Source organism: Haplochromis burtoni, unplaced genomic scaffold, assembly GCF_018398535.1.
Source record: "Haplochromis burtoni strain Fernald_Lab_line unplaced genomic scaffold, NCSU_Asbu1 Contig_92, whole genome shotgun sequence".
In the NCBI taxonomy this organism is placed as follows: Eukaryota; Metazoa; Chordata; class Actinopteri; order Cichliformes; family Cichlidae; genus Haplochromis; species Haplochromis burtoni.
In genome coordinates this window covers 570845-592368 of record NW_024582453.1, presented here as the reverse complement: position 1 = coordinate 592368, position 21524 = coordinate 570845, and the positions used below count along the sequence as shown (strand labels likewise).

At 40.7% G+C, this 21524-nt stretch overlaps 4 protein-coding genes across 8 annotated transcripts in view; 2 read left to right on the top strand and 2 right to left on the bottom strand.

The window, feature by feature from the left end:
- Window positions 1-3386, bottom strand: part of LOC106632299 (disks large-associated protein 2) — a 123737-nt gene extending 120351 nt beyond the window's left edge. For 3 of the 4 annotated variants that reach the window (XM_042222714.1, XM_042222715.1, XM_042222716.1), the window contains exons 1-2: window positions 3035-3382; window positions 2400-2454 (exon numbers count right to left, since the gene is read on the bottom strand). In XM_042222714.1, coding sequence (XP_042078648.1) covers window positions 2400-2454; window positions 3035-3052 — 73 coding nt within the window. In that variant the 5' untranslated portion in view covers window positions 3053-3382. Of the gene's footprint in view, window positions 1-2399; window positions 2455-3034 lie in introns of all 4 variants that reach the window. The other variant, XR_006054615.1, reaches the window with a different exon arrangement.
- A 2081-nt stretch (window positions 3387-5467) lies between these two features.
- On the top strand, window positions 5468-13335 carry LOC102299410 (cytospin-A). Of its 2 annotated transcripts, XM_005935393.3 has the most exons (12): window positions 5469-6005; window positions 6841-6958; window positions 8643-9107; window positions 9757-9830; window positions 10110-10678; window positions 10759-10846; window positions 10952-11027; window positions 11112-11148; window positions 11455-11551; window positions 11652-11768; window positions 12865-12924; window positions 13045-13335. In XM_005935393.3, the coding sequence occupies exons 2-12, from the start codon at window positions 6919-6921 to the stop codon at window positions 13132-13134; spliced, it is 1713 nt and encodes a 570-aa protein (XP_005935455.1). In that variant the 5' UTR covers window positions 5469-6005; window positions 6841-6918; the 3' UTR covers window positions 13135-13335. The 2 variants fall into 2 exon arrangements, with proteins under 2 accessions (XP_005935456.1, XP_005935455.1); XM_005935394.3 differs by lacking the exon at window positions 6841-6958 and having other exon boundaries at window positions 5468-6005.
- Window positions 13336-13908: 573 nt separating this feature from the next.
- grcc10 (gene rich cluster, C10 gene) lies at window positions 13909-18860 on the bottom strand. Its single transcript, XM_005935392.1, has 4 exons — window positions 18626-18860; window positions 18146-18199; window positions 15734-15910; window positions 13909-14391 (listed from the first exon to the last, which is right to left on the bottom strand). Exons 1-4 carry the CDS (start codon window positions 18711-18713, stop codon window positions 14252-14254), a joined length of 459 nt encoding a protein of 152 aa, XP_005935454.1. The 5' UTR covers window positions 18714-18860; the 3' UTR covers window positions 13909-14251.
- Window positions 18746-21439, top strand: saysd1 (SAYSVFN motif domain containing 1). Its single transcript, XM_005935391.3, has 2 exons — window positions 18746-19101; window positions 20387-21439. Exons 1-2 carry the CDS (start codon window positions 18898-18900, stop codon window positions 20708-20710), a joined length of 528 nt encoding a protein of 175 aa, XP_005935453.1. The 5' UTR covers window positions 18746-18897; the 3' UTR covers window positions 20711-21439.
- Window positions 21440-21524: the final 85 nt, after the last annotated feature.

Sequence of the window (21524 nt, the reverse complement as noted above, 5' to 3'; positions counted from 1 at the left end):
ATAGCGGTGGTTTTGTTTGTTAACTTCACCATTCACATAAAAGTTTGCCTCATCACTGAACAAAATCTTCTGCGTGAACTGAGGGTCCTGTTCCAATTTTTGTTTTGCCCATTCTGCAAATTCTGTGCGCCGATCTGGGTCATCCTCGTTGAGATGCTGCAGTAGCTGGAGTTTGTAAGGGTGCCATTTGTGAGTAGCTAATATCCGCCGAAGGGATGTTCGACTAATGCCACTCTCCAGTGACATGCGGCGAGTGCTACGCTGTGGGCTCTTGCTGAATGAAGCTAGGACAGCCACTGATGTTTCTTCATTAGTGACAGTTTTCTTGCGTCCACATTTTGGCAAATCCAACACTGAACCAGTTTCACGAAACTTAGCAAGCAGTTTGCTAACTGTAGCATGGGAGATGGGTGGTCTCGTAGGGTGTCTTGCATTGAAATCTGCTGCAATGACCCGGTTACTGCGTTCACCAGATATCAACACAATTTCGATCCGCTCCTCACGTGTTAACCTCTTCACATGTCAATGGCTGTGAACAAAGAGAAACTTGTAAATAACTCATGAAAGAATAAAGTTACGTTGAAACCAAGCACACCATTGTTTTTCTTGTGACATTACCAATAAGTTTGATGTGTCACATGGCCCTCTTCCTATTGAAAAAACAAAAGTTGTATCCAAGATGGCCGACTTCTAAATGGACTCACCACCCATCTTGAGGAGTTTGCCCCCTCACATATACTAATGTGCCACAAACAGGACTTTAATATCACCAACCATTCCCATGTTATTACGGTGTATCCATATAAATGGCCCACCCTGTATACTAATGGTAAATGGCCTGTATTTATATAGCGCTTTACTAGTCCCTAAGGACCCCAAAGCGCTTTACATATCCAGTCATCCACCCATTCACCCATCACACACTGGTGATGGCAAGCTACATTGTAGCCACAGCCACCCTGGGGCGCACTGACAGAGGCGAGGCTGCCGGAACACTGGCGCCACCGGGCCCTCTGACCACCACCAGTAGGCAACGGGTGAAGTGTCTTGCCCAAGGACACAACGACCGAGACTGTCCAAGCTGGGGCTCGAACCGGCAACCTTCCGATTACAAGGCGAACTCCCAACTCTTGAGCCACGATCGCCACTAATAGTAAAACAAGTAGTTAATTCACAAACTTAAACTTTGTTTTCTTGACAAAGAAGTTGGATTTAAAAAGGTCATTAAATGTTTTTCTTAATTTTCTGTCGTACATGCTGAGGACTCTCCTATTTATCAAATATTTACTTTCTATTGGTTTTATTTTCTATAAATTTAAGCTCAGTTTCCATTGTGATGCTGATGACACCCACCTCTAATTTTCTACCTTCCACTGCCCTCTGACAATCTACCTCTGTGTTTGCCTTGAAGAAAATCAAACCTTGGTTCTCCTGCGATTTTCTCAAATTGAAAACAAAAAATGCTTCATTATAAGACCTTTCAACCTCTGTTAGCTGAGATGTAGTGGCAGCCAGTTGGGACTTTTCTACCTCAGGTCACTCAACAATGCAAACTACTCTAAACTGACATTAACTGTTAACTCTGGGGTCTGAATTTTATTGCCTATGTTTGAACATTAGTGGAAATATATTAAAAGAATTTGATTACATGGTTAATTAGATAATATATCCATCTTTGATCACCGTAGGGAAAGCCCATTCTCTGCATTTAACTCTACCTAAGCAGAAGAACTGGTGAGCCACCATACACCCGGGATCAACTCCAGCTATAAGCCAAACTGGGAGATCTCACTATTTGGGAAATTGTGAAAAAAAATGTCTTAGTGGATCCCTAGTGACCACTGTCTGCTAATGACACTGAATGTTTTGGCTCTATGTGGAGCCACAATGATGACCTAACTGCTTGTAAATGGCGTGTTAACACTCTGGAGAGTGTACGAGGGTGGATGTATGAGCTTGTGTGAGATGAAAGTTTGAACAGACAGGCCTTCTGTAACATGTGTTCACTCTTTCAGTTTGTTATCAAGTGACATTTGTGTTTCTAACCTAATCAGTTGCATGTCTATTGTTATTGATGCTTCCTCTGTTCTGTGCTGAGGTCTTACTGCTGCTCTCCATGACTCCTTCTCGTGTCTTAGAAGTGCAAAGGGGTCCCAGAACAGATTCATACCTCCAAATATGTCACTGCAGACGTAAATAACAATCTTTTGAATAAAGGGGTGCTGACATGAAGAATACCGCCAAAAAAGGAACAGAACAAGGAAGCTTTGAGCACTATACTACTGTATCATACCTTCAGACACACCCAGTGTACATCATGTTAAATGAAAAGCACTGCCTTTTAGTGTGGATGACATGTACTCATTAGGTCTGACTTAATCACCCCTCCCACCACTTACCTGAGTCCTTCTCAAAGAAAAGACAGCAGTGAGTCTGTAGTAGCCATGGTAACACCTGTGACAGATGAAAAGATGGATGACAGATATAGTACACTACAGCTGAGTCACTCCACGCACACACATTGACTGAATGGAGGGGAGCAATGGGAACATGTGGGCATACATAGACAGAAGAAACTTGAAGGAAGGAGCTGTGGGTCCCCTCCATTCACAATGGCTTTTCACCAAGGGAATAAAATCCACCCTAACACCACCCCACCCTCATCACCCTCCTCCCACCACCTCCAAACACATACATACTAATTCCCACACCACCTCACCCACAAGGTGCATCATTGAGTGCCACTGACTGATCGGTGTAGGAAAGAGGAACACCCTAACAAGTTAAACACCCCTCACACAGTGACTCATTCGCGCCTTGCAGAACTTCTGGCAGTTTCTGAAATGTACACTTTCAGTCTGCGCGGCCAGGTGCGGCACTCTGGCTTCAGACGATCAAAAAAAACAACAACCCCAAAACCTCCATTAGATGCACCTGAAATCACATTCAGTAACAACAAGAACAAGAAGAAAAACAAGCTGCGTGGCAGGCTCTGTTCGTGCACAAACACGACAATGCGCGTCTTCCTTCTTACCTTTTTCAGCGCTGACATCTTCCGCCTCAGAGAAGGTCACTTCTTCTTCGATAGTAAACGGGAGATAAATAAGTGGACGGCGATCATGTCCCCTGGTATCCGTGAAAATGTTCATTGCCTTGTTCGTTGGAAACATCTGCAGCGAATCTGTCGTAGTTTCCCATGATGAAGGCGGCTTGTGCTGTGTGTTTTCTTGTCCGACGCAAGTCCCGATGCGGTGGCAGAATTCATTCTTGGGAGATGACTTATAATGCACTGATGTTGTGGTCACTGAAAGCGCAGCTGCTCTTATGGAGGCAGCCTATATCAGACGCCATTTTTTACAAAGTCTGCACCCACAAAAGCCTTCTTGTCTTCCTCTAATGTGAGGGAAATGACACGAAACTTTAAATGCAAACTTAAAAGTAAAATGCACCAGACACGTAGACAGTCATATCACATTTAAAGAAAATGTATATACAAAGGGGGGAGTGTTCAAAATTACTGATGATGAGCAACCAAATAGTTTGTGGAATCCAATTATTTATTGTGTTGTGTAGTTTAAAATATGTGTGACGCAAAGAAAAAGAGAGTAGCATCATTTTCATATTTTTTTACTCTGTCGTTTTATTTCTTTATTGTGGTTATTGGATCATCAAAACTTTGTAAAATGCAAAGGCTTAAAAGGTTTTAAAGGGAAAAGGGTTAAGTCAAAAGATAAAAAAATAAATTAAGGAGAGAGGAATTCAAAAGAAGGTGCATTCCTACGGTAACTTTAAGTTACTGGGTGTGAATCAAACTCCTGCAGGGAGACTGCTGTGTCACTGGGCAACACTGCATGAAGGGGGTTGTTATCACTAGTGTGGAGCCAAAGCTCAAACTCAGCATTTATCTCCTCTTAAAAACATCTCAAAACTGACATTCAGGAGTCAATCAACACCTGAGCCTTACCTTTATAGTCGGTATCTCTCACCACGCTCACATTTACCTCTTTCTTTCTTTCTTTCTTTCTTTCTTTCTTTCTTTCTTTCTTTCTTTCTTTCTTATTAATTTCGCCGCTTCCTGGGATGTAAGATATCATATCAGCTCTTATAGCCAAAGATCTATAAAGTTCTGCTTTCGCCAGCCTTCAAGTTAACTTCTCTGGCAGACAGAATATATTTACAAAGAGCGTCTCTTAATCTCTTTGCACTCTGCAACGATCAGCATGATTTCATTGATGCTCACATTTCAAATCAGCCTCAACTCAAACAATGAACAGAAGTTACATCTGTTCAACAATGTCGAGACCCTGCAAGTAGATTTTGTGGCAGATGGGAGCAATCGATGTCTAAGGAGTAACAGATCATGACAAAACCCCACAGACACTGCAACACTTATTAAAAAGTAGGATAATTTGTATATATTTCATATATGGCATGATTACTCTAAATTATTAGCTCCCCGTGGGCCCATAGATAATAACTATGCTAAAACAAAACACACGTTGTTCAAGTCCTTGCATACTCTTACTAAGCAAATCCAATTCAGCCAATTTTTTATACCTATAAAGTTTAAAAGGCCCTCTGGCATGAGTCAAAACACTCTTAGTAAATCGCCTTTTTAAAATAAGTCCTCCTGTCATTCCTAAATGTGGACACTGGAGGACGCCAGAGACGATTGGCTTCATTGAGCTCTGTCCATGGTGCTGAAATTCTAGCGGGTTCGCTATATTTCTAATCAGACTCTATAACAACAACAATAATAAAACTAATCATAAAAAAAATCCTCTATTCTGTCTTTTGCGCTTCTGCATTTAACCTTGCATTACAAAACTATTGGTTAGTGAAGACCTTCATTATTTTTGGCTTCTTTATTTCTCTTTCTCGATGTTGATGGTTCTGTGGGGTGTGCAGAAAGATAATGCATCTTAGACTACATAAATTTCTCATGTTTTCTTCACACTGGGGCATCTTAAATTAAATATAGTGCGTGGTTATGTTCTTTAAATATATATATATACTTTAAGGATCACAGCACAACCTCTGCCCCGGATATCTCATCTAAAATTTGCGTAAGTTCTTATTTAACATAATTAAAACTGCTCGAAAAAGCAGCACTTTAACCACGTTCGCCACATGTAATTTCGTTGCTCTCAGGTTTGATGGGATCCCATTTTTCCTGATTAAATGCGTGTCTGGGTTTTCAGTTTCATTCGAGGTGTCCTTATCTACGTTTTTATATAATTTCCTTTCTGTGGAGACGAGCAACGGCCTTGGTGTGCATTTTCAGAAACATTAATAAATAAATTCCACTCGTTAGTATGCAGTGACTTATTCAGTGTCGGAACAGTTGGAGTTTCCGCCCACGAACGGGGTCTGTGGATCAATAGCTACCACTCTGGGGACTTTCTGGTTAAAGTTGTGTCCGCTAAATATTTCCTGGGCTGTTTGGCTGGTTTCCATTCTCTCGACAGATGCAATGTGACACACTGCACCCACGGACCGTGTGAAAGTATAACCTGTTACCTGGCGCCACACCTGCATTTAACAAAAGATAATTAGCCCGTAGCCGGTGTGTCTGCTTCTCAGCAAGCGCATTTTATCCTGCACTCTACTCACTATTTGGTGTTTGGATTTGTTGTATTGTGCGATTGAAAAAACAGAGATCTAAATAATCCCATTAACAAACATTCATGCTGTTTATCCAGCGTGCGGCTGCTGCGCAATCAGTTTGCTTCTGCCTCCTTTTTGACGCATTGGATTTAAAGGCGAAGCAGCGGAGTTAGATTTAGAGTTGGAGTTATATATGGCTGCCTTTTTGTAGCTGTTTGGTAATGTAGGATACCCAAGAAGAAGAAGAAATGACTGTTATTGATTGGCTCTGTGCCTTTCGTTAAATTTGGGATACGGGACGAAGAAAGGCAAATTTGTCCCGAGACACCCGAAGAAGAAACCCGCCGGACGGACAGTCGGGGCCAAACTGGAAGGCGTCCAGCTGGTAGGCTGAGCAGGTAGGATGAATGAAACTGGAGCTATGACTGCGTGTGAAAGGCGACTGGTTAGATATAACAACCAAAATGGCTTGATAAACTGCACGTTTTTTTTTCTCCATGGATGCAGAAAAACATGAGCCAAACTTCACTAATAAACAGAGCTATTCAAAAATGCGAAGCTTTTTAGAAACGAGATTGAGAGACAGACAATTTTCGAGACACGTTCATCAATTAGAGGCTTCATTCTTTAACACGGCACACAATTCATTAAGCTGCGCAATGATTTAGGAGTTTAATAGGTCGGGCTGGTAGAGTTAGTTATCCTGTATAGCCCTGTGGGTAATACAGCTGTGTGAGTCATTTGAAATGGACCGTGTCTGTCATATTATATCTTGCATGCCGAATAAACTTGAATAGTGTTCCAGTGTGTGAACAAATCTCCGTTTTCGGTTCGTGTGTGTTCTCCTCCCCCTTCTCCAAGGAAGCCTTAAATTGCTTGATTATTCAATGGGGTTTAGTTCATTCTTCATGGCAGAGACGCAGCCACGTGCTAAACATGACGACCTCATTCTGCTGCCGTGGAGTTGACAGACAAGATGCTGCTATGCTTTGGGCACCACACATTCGTGTTGCCTTACTTCACATTAGCCAGCGGACCAGGATAATGAAAGCTATGCAAAGGCAAATTTACTGGAGGCTAGTTTTATTGGACAAATGTAATAGCTTCTGTAGTTTTTGGAAACTGTTACTAAAGGGCTTGGGACTAGAATTCCTGGACTTCTGTTGTTGTGCTCATCAAATGGTCAGGACTGAGTCATACTCATGAAAACCGTGTTTATTTATTTTTGGCCAGTCAACAGAGAGCCTCACAAAGCAGGACACAGTGAGGGCAGTTGGGATAGCCTATCAAGATATCCACCCCTGCTGGATCATGGGTAACCACAATGGCAAAGACAGCCATGTCCCTACAGGTAACTCAGCATCCAATAGTCCAATTTCAAAACACATTAGAGAAATTATTTATAAAATACTGTGTATAAGTTTCAGGCTTTGTATTTATTTTTTATTTTTTTTGTAACTGTCTTGTTTCTTCTGATCATTATTTCTAAGTCTGACTATTTTTAGACTGTTGGTACGACAGGTCCAGGAAACTGTCAGCTCCACTTCATCTCTTTGTCTCCTCTGTATTTCCAAGTGTGAAAAATAAACTGTCAAAGAGACGGCACGAGAAAGACAGTCAGTTACTTTTACATTGTGAGACAGCACGGCAGCTGGGGCTCTCGCACTGAAGAGGGCGTCAATCAAAACATTTGTGCTTGTTGTGCTTCCACATTACCAAAGGATGAAAACAGGGTGACTACAGAAAGTGAACACTTATGGAGACATTTGCATGAAGGAGTTCATTTTCTGTGCCATTCACTCACTATAACAGGTTTTAACACTCCCATTAAACAAAGATCAGACAAAGAATGTTCCATTATATTCCCACAGTAACCATTTTAATTTATTTATAGTTATTATTTTAACCAAAGCTCAATGTTTTGTCTAAAGCAGCAGAAAATGTGTTTGGAACTGTTTTAGTAAACTCGAAATAAATACTAATTTAAGGACAACCATTTACAAAAAAAAATGTAAATGTGTCAGTGAGGATGCTTTGCATTTTATAGACTCACTCTTTTCAAACCAAACTAAATTCTGGTGTCGGGCCCTGTATGATCAAAAACCATATTTCAGCAAACAAAATGATGAATCAGCATGACAGTGAAATAGAAACCACATCCAGTAAGATTCAATAAAAGTTGGGATCAGAGTTTTAGCTTCTTCAGCCCTTCAGTATCCTTGAATTCAAAGCGTCACATTTGGCTGAGCTAATGTGTGAAATTTGACTTTACAACTTTATAGGTCTAGTCTTTTTGTCTCTTGGCTGTCGGTATGCAGGAATTCGGCTCATGCTAGAGGATGAGAATAGCTTCCCCATGGTAGCTGAGCAGACTACATCATGCTGCTGCCAGGGAAATGATGAGTCTGCAGAATCCTGCAGCACAACACAAGGACAAGGAGGGGAAAGCTTAAAAAGATCAGAGTCAAAGGAGGCGAAGATCCATGTAGCCTGCCAAAATTTCCACACCATAAACAGGATAATATCAACATCACAGAGAAATCCAGTAGCTGTAACATTAGTTTTCAGCAACAGATGACACACTAGTGGATATTTCCTGATTTGACACATAACTAAAATGCTAATAATGCATTAGCAAAATCATCATTCTGCTCTCCAGGTGTCTTTTTAGAGATTTTTTTTTTTATGTGTTTATATTTTGTTTTGCTTTTTTGGTTTGTTTTTTTTCTGCAGCTCTTTATAATATAGTCACATTTTGGCTGCAGTGAGGATCAGCTCTATGATCAGGGTAAAAATTATCTCTCTTCCTGGATCTTGCCACATGGGGAACAGCCTGCATTTGCCAGCCAAGATATTGGCAGGGGAGGTTTTTTGCTGCATCAGTCTGCCGAGGATAGTAAATAAGGAAGCAGGCAGCGAGGCTTACATCTGCAGTGAGGAAAAGAAGAGGGGTGGCTTTGCAATCGGCACATTTTTCAACAGATTTCAGGACAGTGCCATTTTTCTCCTTTACCTATTTATTTCCCTCCTCTCAGGTTCTCCTTTAGATTTCTTCCAAACGCCTCCTACCACACCCTCACAGGCAGAGCTGACTGTCATGGCCTTATCCTCTGCAGCTTCCTCTGATAAGGCACAAACTCCTCCAGCAGCTGGCAGCACCACCACCTCTCCATTCACAGAGTGGACACAGCAGCTGTCGGCTCCCTCAGAATGGGCTGTAATCAGCGTTGACAGCGTCACTGCCTCAGAGACAAATGTGAGCGATGCAGCAGCGAGAAATGAGGCAGCGGTGGGCAGTCCGGCCACTCCAGTACCGCTGCCTTTATCCAGAGGTTCGCCTTCAGAGCCTTGTTCGAATGAGAGAGACAGCAGGCTGGAGCCACAGGCTACAGCAGAGAGAGCTGGAGAGGAGATGACCTTGGTTTTACTCAGTCTAATGGAGCACTACAGGGCCTCACTGGGCCTAACACCCAGCACTGATATTACCACAGGAGCAGTAGGTATGCCCTCTGTCATCACCTGTTTTGTTTGTTTGTTTTTAAGTGTGCTGTCACTGACACATCAGAGATGTGTGGTGATGAGAAAGGAAGCAGAAAGTCTTTGTAGTTAAAGATTACATATATATTGTTAAAGAAGTACGTGCTCATAATAAACGTGGAAAAAGTTTCAAATAATGAAATCTGCATGCGAAGGATCAAAAAAGCTCAGGCTTCACACTCCTCCCAACACTTATTTTCAGGCAGTTTTTTTTTTCTCCACTTCTATATCTGTATGATATTAAAGAGATGCAATATCCTCAATATGGTCTTCTCCAGCACAATGGTATGTAAGCACAAAGGCCCCACCTACCTACTGTTAAAACCTTGTGTTTATAAAAAGCAGCAAATCAGAAAAAGCTGACTTAAAAAGAAAAACCTAGTCCCAGGATAAAACATGGAACTGAAACTCAAAGGTGGAATATGGCAAAAAAAACAAAAACAAACTGGTATGACTCCAGGAGCTATCCATCATAGTTATAAGTGGTTTAAATATCATCATCACCTACTAAGTGTCATGTGGAAAATTGATTATTAACAGCAGCATAATATGCAGTAACTCAAAGGGACACTCTTGTGATATGGTTGTTTTGTTTTCTAACTCGTGTGTCAGAGCTGCTTAGGCACTTGATAGCAGAAAGAGAAGAGCTGGTTGAAGAGGTGGAGACCCTGAAGGAGACACTCAGGGTGAGTTGTTGGTCTACAGGTTGCAGACAGTGAGCTTGCTAATTATTTAGCATTCAGAGCTGTGTTTTCATGCAGCATTTAGTGCTGCATTTGTCTAATTCTGTGCACTTATTTCTGTTTTAAATGTCATGTGACATCATTGCAACATTCACATTCCAACAGCTCTGGTCAGACTTAAATTCAGTCACACGGTACTGACTAGTAGACAGATATTTATGTAGTAATGACAATTGGGGAGCAAGCCTTAACGTGGAATTACAGTGTTTCTTTGTTCCTCAGACAGAGAGGTTGGAGTGGCAGCAGTTCCAGTGTGACCTACAGGTCGCTGTGTCTGTTGCCGACCGGCTCCGGGTTGAGTCAGAGCAGGCTCTGGGTTCACTCCAGGAGAGCCACAGGACTGTAAAGGAGCAGCTGGCACAGGCCCTCAGCAAACAGCAGGACACGGACCGAGAGCTAGAGAGGCTGAGAGCTGAACACAAAGACGCCGGCTGCAAACTGGCTGAACTGGAGAAGCAGCAGCAGCAGGATCGAGCCGAGCTCGATGCCCTCAGAGGTCAAACGTATAAAGATGCAGATAAACCAGACTCTGAGGAGCAGCAGGAGGAAATGCTTGAAGTTACAGAGGAAGCTGAAGCAGGGACAGAAGCTCATGAAACAAATAAAGAGGTGGATGCTACAGAAAAAGGCTGTGATCCTGAGGAGACGAGCGAATCAGAAAATGTGCAGCTGAAAGGGAAAGGGGTGGCAGAGGCATACATTCGCAGTTTGACTGCCCTGGAGAAGAAGAAAGGTGACGGACGTGGACAGAAAGATCCCAGAAAGATTGTGATGCTCTCTGAGAGATCCTGGTGAGTCTGCATAAAAGCTCAAACTGTGGTCTCCTTGTTGCGACAAAATCTAATCCAACACAAAATTGTTGTCTTCTTAGGAGTCTCTCTCGTCTCCCGCTTCCAACAGACTCTTTAAATCCAAATGGGGCTTCAAAAAACTTGAGTACAACATTGCCACTGTGCAAGGTATAACACGTTTACACTATTGTGATATACTGGGAGACACTGAGATGATCGATGTCATCCCATGTCGAATGAAATGTCAAATATGCCATTACTTAACGGTTTCAGAAAGAAGAGCCGACAAAAGGGAGGCGGATGGACCGAATTTTACAGAGGCAGGACAGCTGGTCGAGCTTTTACACAGGTGTGCTTCAGTCTCCCGAATCACCGTTAACCAAACCATAGCATCTTGTTTTATTACAACTGTGTCTGCATTTGTGTGATGCAGGAAAACGGGATGACGAACAAAGCTCAGATTCCTTCAAGTGAGTGGCTGATAAGCCTCATATATTGTTGGTAAAGATGATGCTGATGTCTTTGTGTGGAAAGAGAGGTTGGCGAGCATTTGTGGAAAAATAACCAAAAACACACTGTTACAATTGGCAGTTTTCAACTCTTTAAACCAAAAACAGTTAAAACTGACCCATATGACTTTTATATTTGTATGACTTTAGAATCGATTTGTGTGTTTGTCCGATTACACTTTTTTTCACTCGTGTTCTCAGGTTAAATGATTGAAACAGTTTGCAGTGAATGAGCAATTCGCAGTTAAAATGTTTCTCCATCTTCAGACCTCAGGATGGTTTCAGTGCTCTGCTGAGGCGCCATGGTGGCTCCAGGAGAAACTCCCTGCTGCGCTGGTGCCAAACTCGCACTCAAGGTTATAAGGTCAGAGAAGAGAACTTGAGCATTGCTGAGCTATATGAAGTCATGTGACTCTTTGTAACAAGTTAAATTCAGACAAATTGCAAATAATGTTTTGTGGCAGAATATTGAGATCACCAACTTCAGCAGCAGCTGGGAAGATGGTTTGGCGTTCTGTGCTGTTTATCACACCTATTTACCAACTCTCATCCCCTATGACAGCCTGAACCCAGCTGATAAGGTAAAACTCAAAACGCAATGATCTCACGAGAGAAAAGAAAGCACTCTTTAATTTCCATCTGCTGTCCCCGGACAGTTAAGCACAATATTAAATGACCTATAAAATACAAATACATACCAAAGACACCAGATTAAATTTGAATAGTAAACTCAAATGTGCAATGCTTAACATAATACAGCACAAAGTCTGTAAAGTTTCAGGGATATTAATCTTTCCAGTTAGGAAACATAAACCACTGTGAATCCATTTCACCTCCTTCTGTGCAAATTAAGTCACAAGGTGGACTGGAAAGGCAACAAAAAGACCGATCCCACAAATGGGAATGATTGTGGTGGCCAACATTGCTCTCGCTTGACTAATTATTCTCTAGTTACCTTTTTTTTTTTTTCTTCTCTTTTCTCTAATGTCCTTGCCACTACTGGTAGCATAAGACAGTACCTATTGTTCCTATTCAGGTTGCACAGTTAGTCCAGCTACTCCAGGATGGCACAACCATATGTGCCGCCACGAGAAGGTTTCCTGTGTCTTTCAGAATAGTCTCACAAATGTGAAGGAAACAGTGGAGAAGAGAGCTGGACAAGGTTGTCCGCACAGTCACAGACCCACAGAGAAGACCTCCAGTCAATGACTGGCAGCATTACCTTATCTTCACACTCCTTCACATGTGCTCAGTGTGAACCTACTCTCATCTCTGAAGAGAACTGGGTGCAAATGGCGAGCCTCAATAGGTCTTTGTTGTGCTGGACACGAGTCCCACTAAAGGACGCCGGGCGTTCAAATCACCCCCAAGGTCTCGGTCTCTGTAAGTTTGGTGAGAAACGTATACAAAGGGTTGCTGGAAGTCTGTCTCCTTCTGTTCCTTCTCACACAAAGGAGTAGATACAAGTCCATCTGATGGTTTGGTGCCCTTTATGACCCTCCTACAGCTCTCTGTGTGACAGACACGCGGTTATACATGTGGAACCTGAATAGTCCATATGTGCTATCTTAATCCTACTTGTCATCTAAAATGCAAAAATAAGGGCTATGAAGTATATTTGCATTTACACATTCATGTCTGTAAATGTTCATACAAAACGTGTCTTTATTTTTACAGAAGGCAAACCTGAAGCTTGCTTTTAAGACGGGAGAGAGTGTCGGGATCTCTGCCACACTAGTGAGACATTTTTGTTCTTCTTGTTCAACTCAGATTTGTGTGTTTTACACAAATAGCTCAACTTTAACATTATTATTCTTTATCTGCTTTTTAAAACTTCCTGTTTATCCTATGTGGCAGACAGTGGAGGAGATGCTGAAGGCAGAAGGACCAGACTGGCAGAGGGTCTTGGGATATGTCGAAAGTATTTTCCGCCACTTTGAGATGTGAAGTCTTCCGCCTTCGTTTTTTATTTCTATAATTATGAATCAGGAGCTGAACCACGGAGACACAAGACGGAGCTCAGCTCTCTAAACTAAAACACGCTGGCAATACTGGACTCCATGACTTAAGTTTAGGTACCAGAACAATCTTTTTCACAGAAACAAGTGGAAGAAACTAAATAGCATTTCACTATCTGAGCCATTTTTATTAATTTTTTTAAATCTTAAACATGCACAGAAGTTATTCTGGATCTGAATACCTGGCTCGATGAATGTGCACAAGACACAAATCTAAATATGCCAGAAAGACTGCACACTGAACTACTTCCACATAAACTGGGTGCCATCTGCACTGGTTTTGCACAGTTTGCCTTGGTGAAGGGGGAAAAAAAGCACTTTTGGAAATGTAGTGTAGGTTCCAGAATCTGGGTCACTTTATTTATCTCGACTAATATTTTTATCCTGAACTTCTTCTGCCACAATATGTATTTATGCATCAAAGCCTAAGAGCTGTATAAGGTAGATATGTATTCAGATTTTATATGCTGGAATAGTGATCTTTTAACCCCAAATCCTATATGTAAAAGAAAAATTGCCTTTAATGAAATGTATATATGTGAATACATGTAATCGATTCAGGTTTTTTTTTTTTTTAGTTTTTTTTTTTTAAAAGTATGGTAAACACTGGTATATAGATTAACTGCAATAATAAAGCATTTAAATGGAAATGAGTTTTTTGGGGGGTTTTTTGCACATTTTCTGCATTAACAATGCACACAGGTTCAGAAAACATTTTAATTTAAACAAAAAAGACATTTGACAGCATATCAAAATGGTACAAAACATGGCATCAAAGGAAATGATTAAGGTTAAGAAAGTGGTCATGGTGTAACATGTGACAAATAAATACAGAACAGTAAAGAAAAGCAATAATTAAGCAAGGGTACTTGAGATTAAACTGGAAAAGTTGTGTTGTCTTTCTTGGAATATTTAGTGTTTTTAAACAATAACCGCTCCACATAAAGACAGAACTGTTGACGGCATGCTGGATCTGCTCATAACTGCATGTATTCCAAAGTTTAAATGGAAGTATCCTTGCGAACAATGGATGGAAGTAATATTTCCTATGAAGCTGGAATGGCGCCTCCTATAGGTGGTGTTGAAAGTGGCGGTAGGAGAAGAGATTTCAGTTTAGCAGACATGGCTGCGATTTCTGGGTCCTGGGTTTCATACATCTTGACCAGTCGGGCAAATTTAAGGACACCTGAAAGGGAAGCAGATGATCAGCATGACAAATTATATCATCTCCCCAGAATGACATGCAGCCTGTAACCAGTACAGACTGGAAGTTTCCATCAAAAGGGATCTATTACAGTTTGTTACTGACTTTTTTGGATTTAATTAGAACAGATTTCTATTTCAACTCATCTTCCTTTAAAGCAACTCCCTTTTGATTGGCTGCACCTTGCAGACAGGATATTTAACTACAAGTAGGCGGGGCATCTGTGCTGTGTGCCTGAATTGACCTCATTAAACCCGAGCCTTCGGCTCCCAGGGATTACTTATACATACACTGATTTTATTATTTAAAACTTTGGACATGTTTAATTTGAAAAAATTCCCTGTGTGTGATTAAAAATTGAGGCCCATTTAAAATATGTCATTTAGTATTTATAAAAAACAGTGATGTGCATATATGTTTGTGACACTGTAGTGAGGATGATATTAGTTTTGATAATAATGAACTCAGTAGGTGGAATATAAGTGTTTTAAAGACACTGTCTGGCTTTGTTGTTGCATCTTAAAGCTCCTCTGTGGATTCAGGCAGTCTCATCTGCTGCCGTCTTTGTACCTAATCCCATAACAATTTCATTATTTTTCCATCGAGCCTCTGTCTGAGCTATGCAATCTGTTGCAAGCCTCCTAGTTATAACTGTCTTTATGTCTCGGGTAGTTGATCAGACATCTCTCCAATGTGTGACTGGTATACATCTAAAGTGACTACAACCCTGCAAAGTTTGGTTTCTGTAACAGCATTGTGTGGGAGATTTAAGGTGATGTCTTTAGAGATAGAAAACAGTAAGAAACGTTTAGATGAGAAACAAATATGATTTATAAATGCAGCATTTATTTGTTCTTCTTTGAGTAGTTTAATGTTTAATTCATACATTTAAGACCCAAATTAAATTATATGAGTACTCTGCGTCATATCAGCCAACACTAATTAGCACCGGTGGGATCATTTGTTCTAGTCTGAACGGTGTCTTAAAATTATTTGAACTTTAGAGTAGTTTCTATTGTTTTAAGCCTTCAGAGAATAATGTCTTACACTTGGTACTTTAACTCAGAGAAAGGAACCTGCTGTCCTGAAAAAAATTCCACAGATAATCTTACTACTATCTATGGTTGCCTCTTTGGACAGAGTTCATCCCTAATCATCTCAAAACCGGGGGGATTACAATAAAAAAATTTTCTACAAAAACTAAATGGGAGGCCAGCAGTGGGCGAGCTGCTTATTTTCACAGTACACTGTTTGCACTTTTTCTCTAACCTAGCAAAGAGCAAAACCAAGCACATTTTTAGTTTTAAGATACAAAAAAGCTCACCTTCCCCCTCATTGTTGAATCCGTAGGCTTTGATAACCTCTTGTTGAATTTGGGTGGCCACAGGGAGCACAAGCTGCAGCATCTTGCCCATGTCGTTGCAGGCACTCTCTCTGGCCTCCTCCATCCGTGCGGCATTCTCCGGTACTGAGAATGCCTGGATCACCTCGCTCAAAACCACTGTGAAAAAAAAAGCTTTTTTAGTAGCTGCTCCACAAAGTAAAAAAAAACCAACCTTTTCCTGACATTGCTGCACATTTTAGAAGAAATTATCAACTTAATTAATCTCAGCTCTGCTTTTCGCAGGTGATGTGGTTCTGTTGGCTCGCACTGGAACAGTTTGCAGCCGAGTGTGAAGCGGTGGGAATGAGATTCAGCACCCTAAATTTTGAGGCCATGGTCCTCAGCTGGAAAAGGGTAGAGTGCCCACTCCAGGTCAGGGATGAGTGGAGGAGTTTAAGTATCTGGGTTTCCTCCAAAGGGTGGCTAGCCTCTCCCTTAGTGATAGGGTGAGGAGCTCGGCCATCTAGGAGGGGCTCAGAGTAGAGACGCTGCTCCTCCACATTGAAAGAGCCAGTTGAGGTGGTTCGGGCATCTGACAAGGATGCCTCCTGAGCTCCTCGTGGGACAGGTGTTCTGGGTATGTCTCACCGGGAGGAGGTCCCGGGGCAGACCCAGGGCGCGCTGGAGAGATAATATGTCTCGGCTGGCCTGGTTTGGTGTTCCTCTGGATAAGCTGGAGGTGGTGGCTGGGGATAGCTAGGTCTGGGCTTCTCTGCTTGGGCTGCTGCCCCGCAGGTCCCGGATAAGCGGAAGAACAAGGATGGATGGCAGTACAGTAACTAATCTGGAGCCTGAAAATCACCATCACTAATTCTTCTTCTTACTTTTCATGAACAAAGAAAGTGCACCCCATCCAACTCCAGGGCCCTATACTACAAAAAAAGTTCACAACACCCAGGCTATTTTACCGTTATCTAGATTCACTTATGCTAACACTGGCGATCAGGATAAAAGGTCACAAAAAGCTGGTTATCAGCTCAATAAGTTAACCCAGAGTTTCTCTTGTGCGTTAACACAAGAAGGGTGGTATTGGCTGCATCTAACCAATCTAAAAGAGGCATTTCACGGATCATATGACTCTTCTTCCACACAAAATGATCCCTATGAGTGTCACCTAATCCAGAAACTATCAATGCGTGATTAAAAGTCTAGGATGAAAGCTTTAGATTTCGGACACAAAACAGTAAAATAAATATTTTCATTCCAGTTGATTATTTTAACACTGAGTGCGCTCTCAGTCCTGCTGTTTATTTCTAAGGTGATGGCTGTGCATTAGAGCTCTGAAACTTTAAACTGGATCCATTTGAATATTAAAGCTTACTGTCCCACAGCTTAATACTATTATTAATAATATTATTCTGAATAAAGGAGATGTTTACATTGCCATAGTTTATTGCTGATAAAAGTTAAAACCATATTATTGATTGAACAGGCATTGTTTGTGTGTCCTGTGTTCTAGTAGCTGTAAAACCACCAGAGTAAAAGATTAGAATTAAGCATAACAGCATTTTATACATTTTCTAAATCACCAAGTTAATCATGCACATTGCCGTTATAATATGACTCACAGGTTGTGCTTCATTCAGTGGTTTTACTAAGGTACACATTAATAAGCTGCACACACAAGCACAGACCAGCATACAATCTATGTTGCAATTAAAACGTGCTGTGAATAAAAGGATCAGTGAATCACGCCGCTTCCAGTTGATTTTAAACTTAAACTCAGAACATAACCCGCTCTTAAAAATGTAAGTTTTTGGACTCTCAGCTGCAGACTCAGTGCTGTTTAAGGGCTTGAAAGTAAATATTAAATATAAAAACAGAATTCAAACACAGGATTACTACAAATTTGATATGAGGTCATTAAGGACAGTGTAGCCGTCCTGTTTTAGGTTTATATATTACTACTTATTTTATATTACTATTTATTACTCATAAAACAAAAAGCTGTTGTAAAATTGTTTGCTGCCAACACAGAAAACAAGGAATAAGTTGTGTCTAAAAATCTGTATTTATTACTGATGCTCATCAGGGAAACACAGAAACTTTACATCCTACAACTCTCCCCACAGAGTTCTCCCGGGTCTTCCAGGTTAAGTCTACAGCATAAATTACCGTGATGACTTACCTCGGTAAAAAGTGAACCACCTATGTAGTACAGAAAACCTAGGGTTAACCCTGAAGCTACCTGGATAATCCAAAATCATGCTGACAAGTACAGGTCTCGGTCTTACAAATGCAACGTACGAGTACTTGCCCAGTATTTATTCAGCAACAATATGGACCACCTGGGGAAGAGTAAACAAGTAGAAACGGGAGCTTTTATATATATAAACCAGCTGTTCCTCTCACCTCTGGTCTGCTCAACTGTCAGAGTGGGCTGCTGTGCTGGAGCTGAAGCCATGTCTGCAGAGAAAACAGAAAGCCACGAAAAAAATAAAGCTACTGTAGACGCATTGATGTAGACAAAATTAAAAACATTTACATTTTGTAATAATAAAAGTAGGAAAATTAAAGGAAGATCGAGGTAGCTTCAAGAATATGAAGCATCTTTGTTTTATTGAAATATATTTTAATGTATAACATAATGATAACTGTTAGCTTGATAAACCAATAAAAAAAACATAGAAACCGCAATAATAGCACAACGACACGTATATATAAAGGAGACGTGGTGGTTATGTGGTGATTAGCATCTGTCTCCGATCGTTCATTCAGTAGCTTCAGTAGCTTAAAATTTAACGGTTATCAACAGCAACAGCAGCTAAAAATCCATTTATTTATTTACCAAACTAAATGAACATAAAACAGTATAACATTTGGGGAACTCACCTCTACTGAAAACAATCACTAAGCTAGCAACAGAACTGTGAAACTGTCGTAAAACGGGGACTGTTGGAGGCTTCTTGCGACACACCATCCTGCTTTCAGGTAGACGTCGACGTAAAATGTAAACATACCTGTTACTAAGCTAGTAGCAAGTCATCAAACTTAGACTGAAAGTTCGTGTGTGCGAGAGAGATTTACTGTGCTTCGAAGGGCTTATAACTTTAACGTAAGCTTATAGAAGTTGTGAATGAGTTGCTGTCGGTTCTTAATTATCCATGGAGCAAAAGCTGGCAGAGTTCAGAGCCAGACGACAGGCTGAAAAAGCTGCTCAGAAGAGTGAGACTACTGGTTCACAATCCAGAGGGGAGACAGCAGCAGACACCGCTGCTCAGTGTGATAAAACACCCACAGCTGACAGTCTGCAGCCTGAAGACAGGGCACGAAACAACCAGACTGCGACCGACGGCTCTCAAAGCAGCGTAAGAGATAATTTCAATCGGGAAGCTCATGAACTTCCCGATTTAGCTTGTTATTTTAAAGATCGGACTGTGCGTGATAAATAGAGTGCTTCGTCTGCTTTGCACTAATAGTATTGTTTTACAATTGGCAATAATTTAAAAAAGCACACTCACGAACAATGACAAAGTAAACCATCAAATATAACAGTAAACAAACGCACAGACCACATCATTAGTTACACCTGCTAAAAGTGATTTCCATCGTTTCTATTTTTTCATATCTAATATATTTGCCCACACTGGTAAATAGGCTGTAGTCAACAGGATTTACGAAGGGTTTACATATAAAATAAAGAGTTAAATAAAGAAAATAAATTGAAGGTATTTCCATGACGTTATTTCACCTACCCTGTTTTCTACATTGGCCATTTAAAATATCTTCTAATGTTATTGGGGTGTTTTGTTTTGTTTTGTTTTTTTACTCAAAATGACTTGATATAATTCACAAAAAGATATGTTTTAGATACTTTTGACAGATTATAGGCCAACAGTGTTTACAACAGTGTAAAATAAGCAGTCCTTTTTTGTCAAGTACCAGAATACACCTTCTGGCATTTCGTTTGAAATCAGGTTGGACCTCCTTTATCCACCAGAACTGCCTATACTATTTGTGGGATAGATTTAACAAGTTGCTGGAAACAAACAAAATCGCAGAGGTGCTCTATTGGATTGAGATCTCATAACTGTGGAGGCCATTCGAGGACTGTGAACTCATTGTCTTGTTAACAAACCAGTTTGAGATGATTTGTGGTTGTGACATGTTACCCTGCTGGACAGAGCCATTAGAAGATAGGTAAACTGTGGTCATAAAGGTATGCACTTCTGGGTACCTTGGTTGTAATGATTGGTTGAGTTACTGTTGCCAAAAAAGTGTTGGCTTTTGATGGCATTATCTACAAGAGAACTGCTACCCACTGGATATTTTTTCTTTTTTGAACCATTCTCTCTAAAGATTAGAAATAAATGCCTTTGTGGGAAAAATAATAAAGTAGCTGTATTGATTGCGATGTATTGATTTGGAGATCCAAGCTATTTTTTGTAAGCTCATATTTTTTCTCAGCAGCCAAGGAATACTCACTGTACTGTATATGTTCATTTAATCCCCACTAAGTCATGTACAATTTGTGAGCTGTTTCTAAGAAAACTGACATCCTATTGTTTATTTATTTTATCCAGTTTGGTGTATTTGTAGCATCACATGTTTTTATTCTTCTCTTCTTCTTTTTCTGTTGTGTATTCACTATAGGATCGTGGAGACTGGCTGCTGGATAGCGCTCTGGGAAAGTGGCTGGCTTCCCGACAGTTTGTCATTTCTAACATCACTTTACTAAAAGTGCTGCTATGGCTGGTTCTGCTGGGTCTGTTTGCCGAACTGGAGTTTGGTCTCCCCTTTTTTGTCATCTCTCTCTTCTACTGGCTCTATGAAGGACTCCGGAGCCCAGCGCCGCGCAAGCCTGGTGAACTGAGTGCTTATTCAGTGTTCAATCCAGACTGTCAACCTCTGCTGGGTGCTCTAACCGCAGAGCAGCTAGAGGGAGAGATGGGCTACAGACCTCTGGCAAACAGATGACTTGCCTGTGATATGCACATTGACATCAAATATTTAAATTTTCATCTGAAAAATGTTAACTTTTCTCCCATTTTTTTAGTTGCTGCTTCTGTATGCCACATTAAAATGTAACTGGTCAGCCAAAAGTTTTATTTCTGTTTCTACTGTAAACTATTTTGATAGTGTACATCAGTCATATATAATGGCTAAATCATGATGGTGGGTTGGCATGTCTGTAATACAAGTTTTTTTTCCATTTAAACATGGATGTACTCCTAATTCTCTGATCAATGTGAGTTTATTTGAAAATACAGAAGCCATATTGAGGATTAAAGAAAAAAAACAGCCTCTACTGAGTCAAATGAACTGCTTTTAATTTAACTCAGTAAATGGCTATTTTATTTTATTTTATTTTATTTTACGTTTACATCTTAATTTCTTAACTTTACATCTTTGTGTTTTTTCTTTAGCTACTAGAGTAGCTCAAAATAATCTGTTGTATTCTAGGCCTTTAAGCGACCTTACTGCTGATTGGTTGCTCCTGTCAAACAGATGATTGAAAAAGCATGTGGGCACTCACTAGAGATGACCAAGTATGTGGTCTTATTGATATCACACAGGGTCAAGTGTACAACAAGTGCTGAAACCCTGCATTTAAAGCAGCAGCTTTTGGTTCTCAATGATTATTTGTGCAGACACATGAACATCCACTACTGTAATGCTGCACATGACAGAAAATTAGAAGGAGGGGAAAAAAAGTACAGATGTCCGATAACAAATTGTGTTTGCGATTCACGAAGTGGAGTTCTAAAATGCAAAACACAGCTTTCTCACT

What these genes read in the sequence shown, in the direction of transcription:
- LOC102299410 (XM_005935393.3), top strand. Translation starts at nt 6,919, where the DNA reads ATGGGTAACCACAATGGCAAAGACAGCCATGTCCCTACAG. An exon ending in TATTACCACAGGAGCAGTAG is followed by an intron (nt 9,108 to 9,756) that starts GTATGCCCTCTG and finishes CTCGTGTGTCAG; the next exon opens with AGCTGCTTAGGCACTTGATA. An exon ending in CTGGTCGAGCTTTTACACAG is followed by an intron (nt 11,028 to 11,111) that starts GTGTGCTTCAGT and finishes TGTGTGATGCAG; the next exon opens with GAAAACGGGATGACGAACAA.
- grcc10 (XM_005935392.1), bottom strand. Translation starts at nt 18,713, where the DNA reads ATGGTGTGTCGCAAGAAGCCTCCAACAGTCCCCGTTTTACGACAGTTT. An exon ending in AGTGATTGTTTTCAGTAGAG is followed by an intron (nt 18,200 to 18,625) that starts GTGAGTTCCCCA and finishes TTTTCTCTGCAG; the next exon opens with ACATGGCTTCAGCTCCAGCA. An exon ending in GACAGTTGAGCAGACCAGAG is followed by an intron (nt 15,911 to 18,145) that starts GTGAGAGGAACA and finishes TTTTTTTCACAG; the next exon opens with TGGTTTTGAGCGAGGTGATC.
- saysd1 (XM_005935391.3), top strand. Translation starts at nt 18,898, where the DNA reads ATGGAGCAAAAGCTGGCAGAGTTCAGAGCCAGACGACAGGCTGAAAAA. An exon ending in CCGACGGCTCTCAAAGCAGC is followed by an intron (nt 19,102 to 20,386) that starts GTAAGAGATAAT and finishes TATTCACTATAG; the next exon opens with GATCGTGGAGACTGGCTGCT.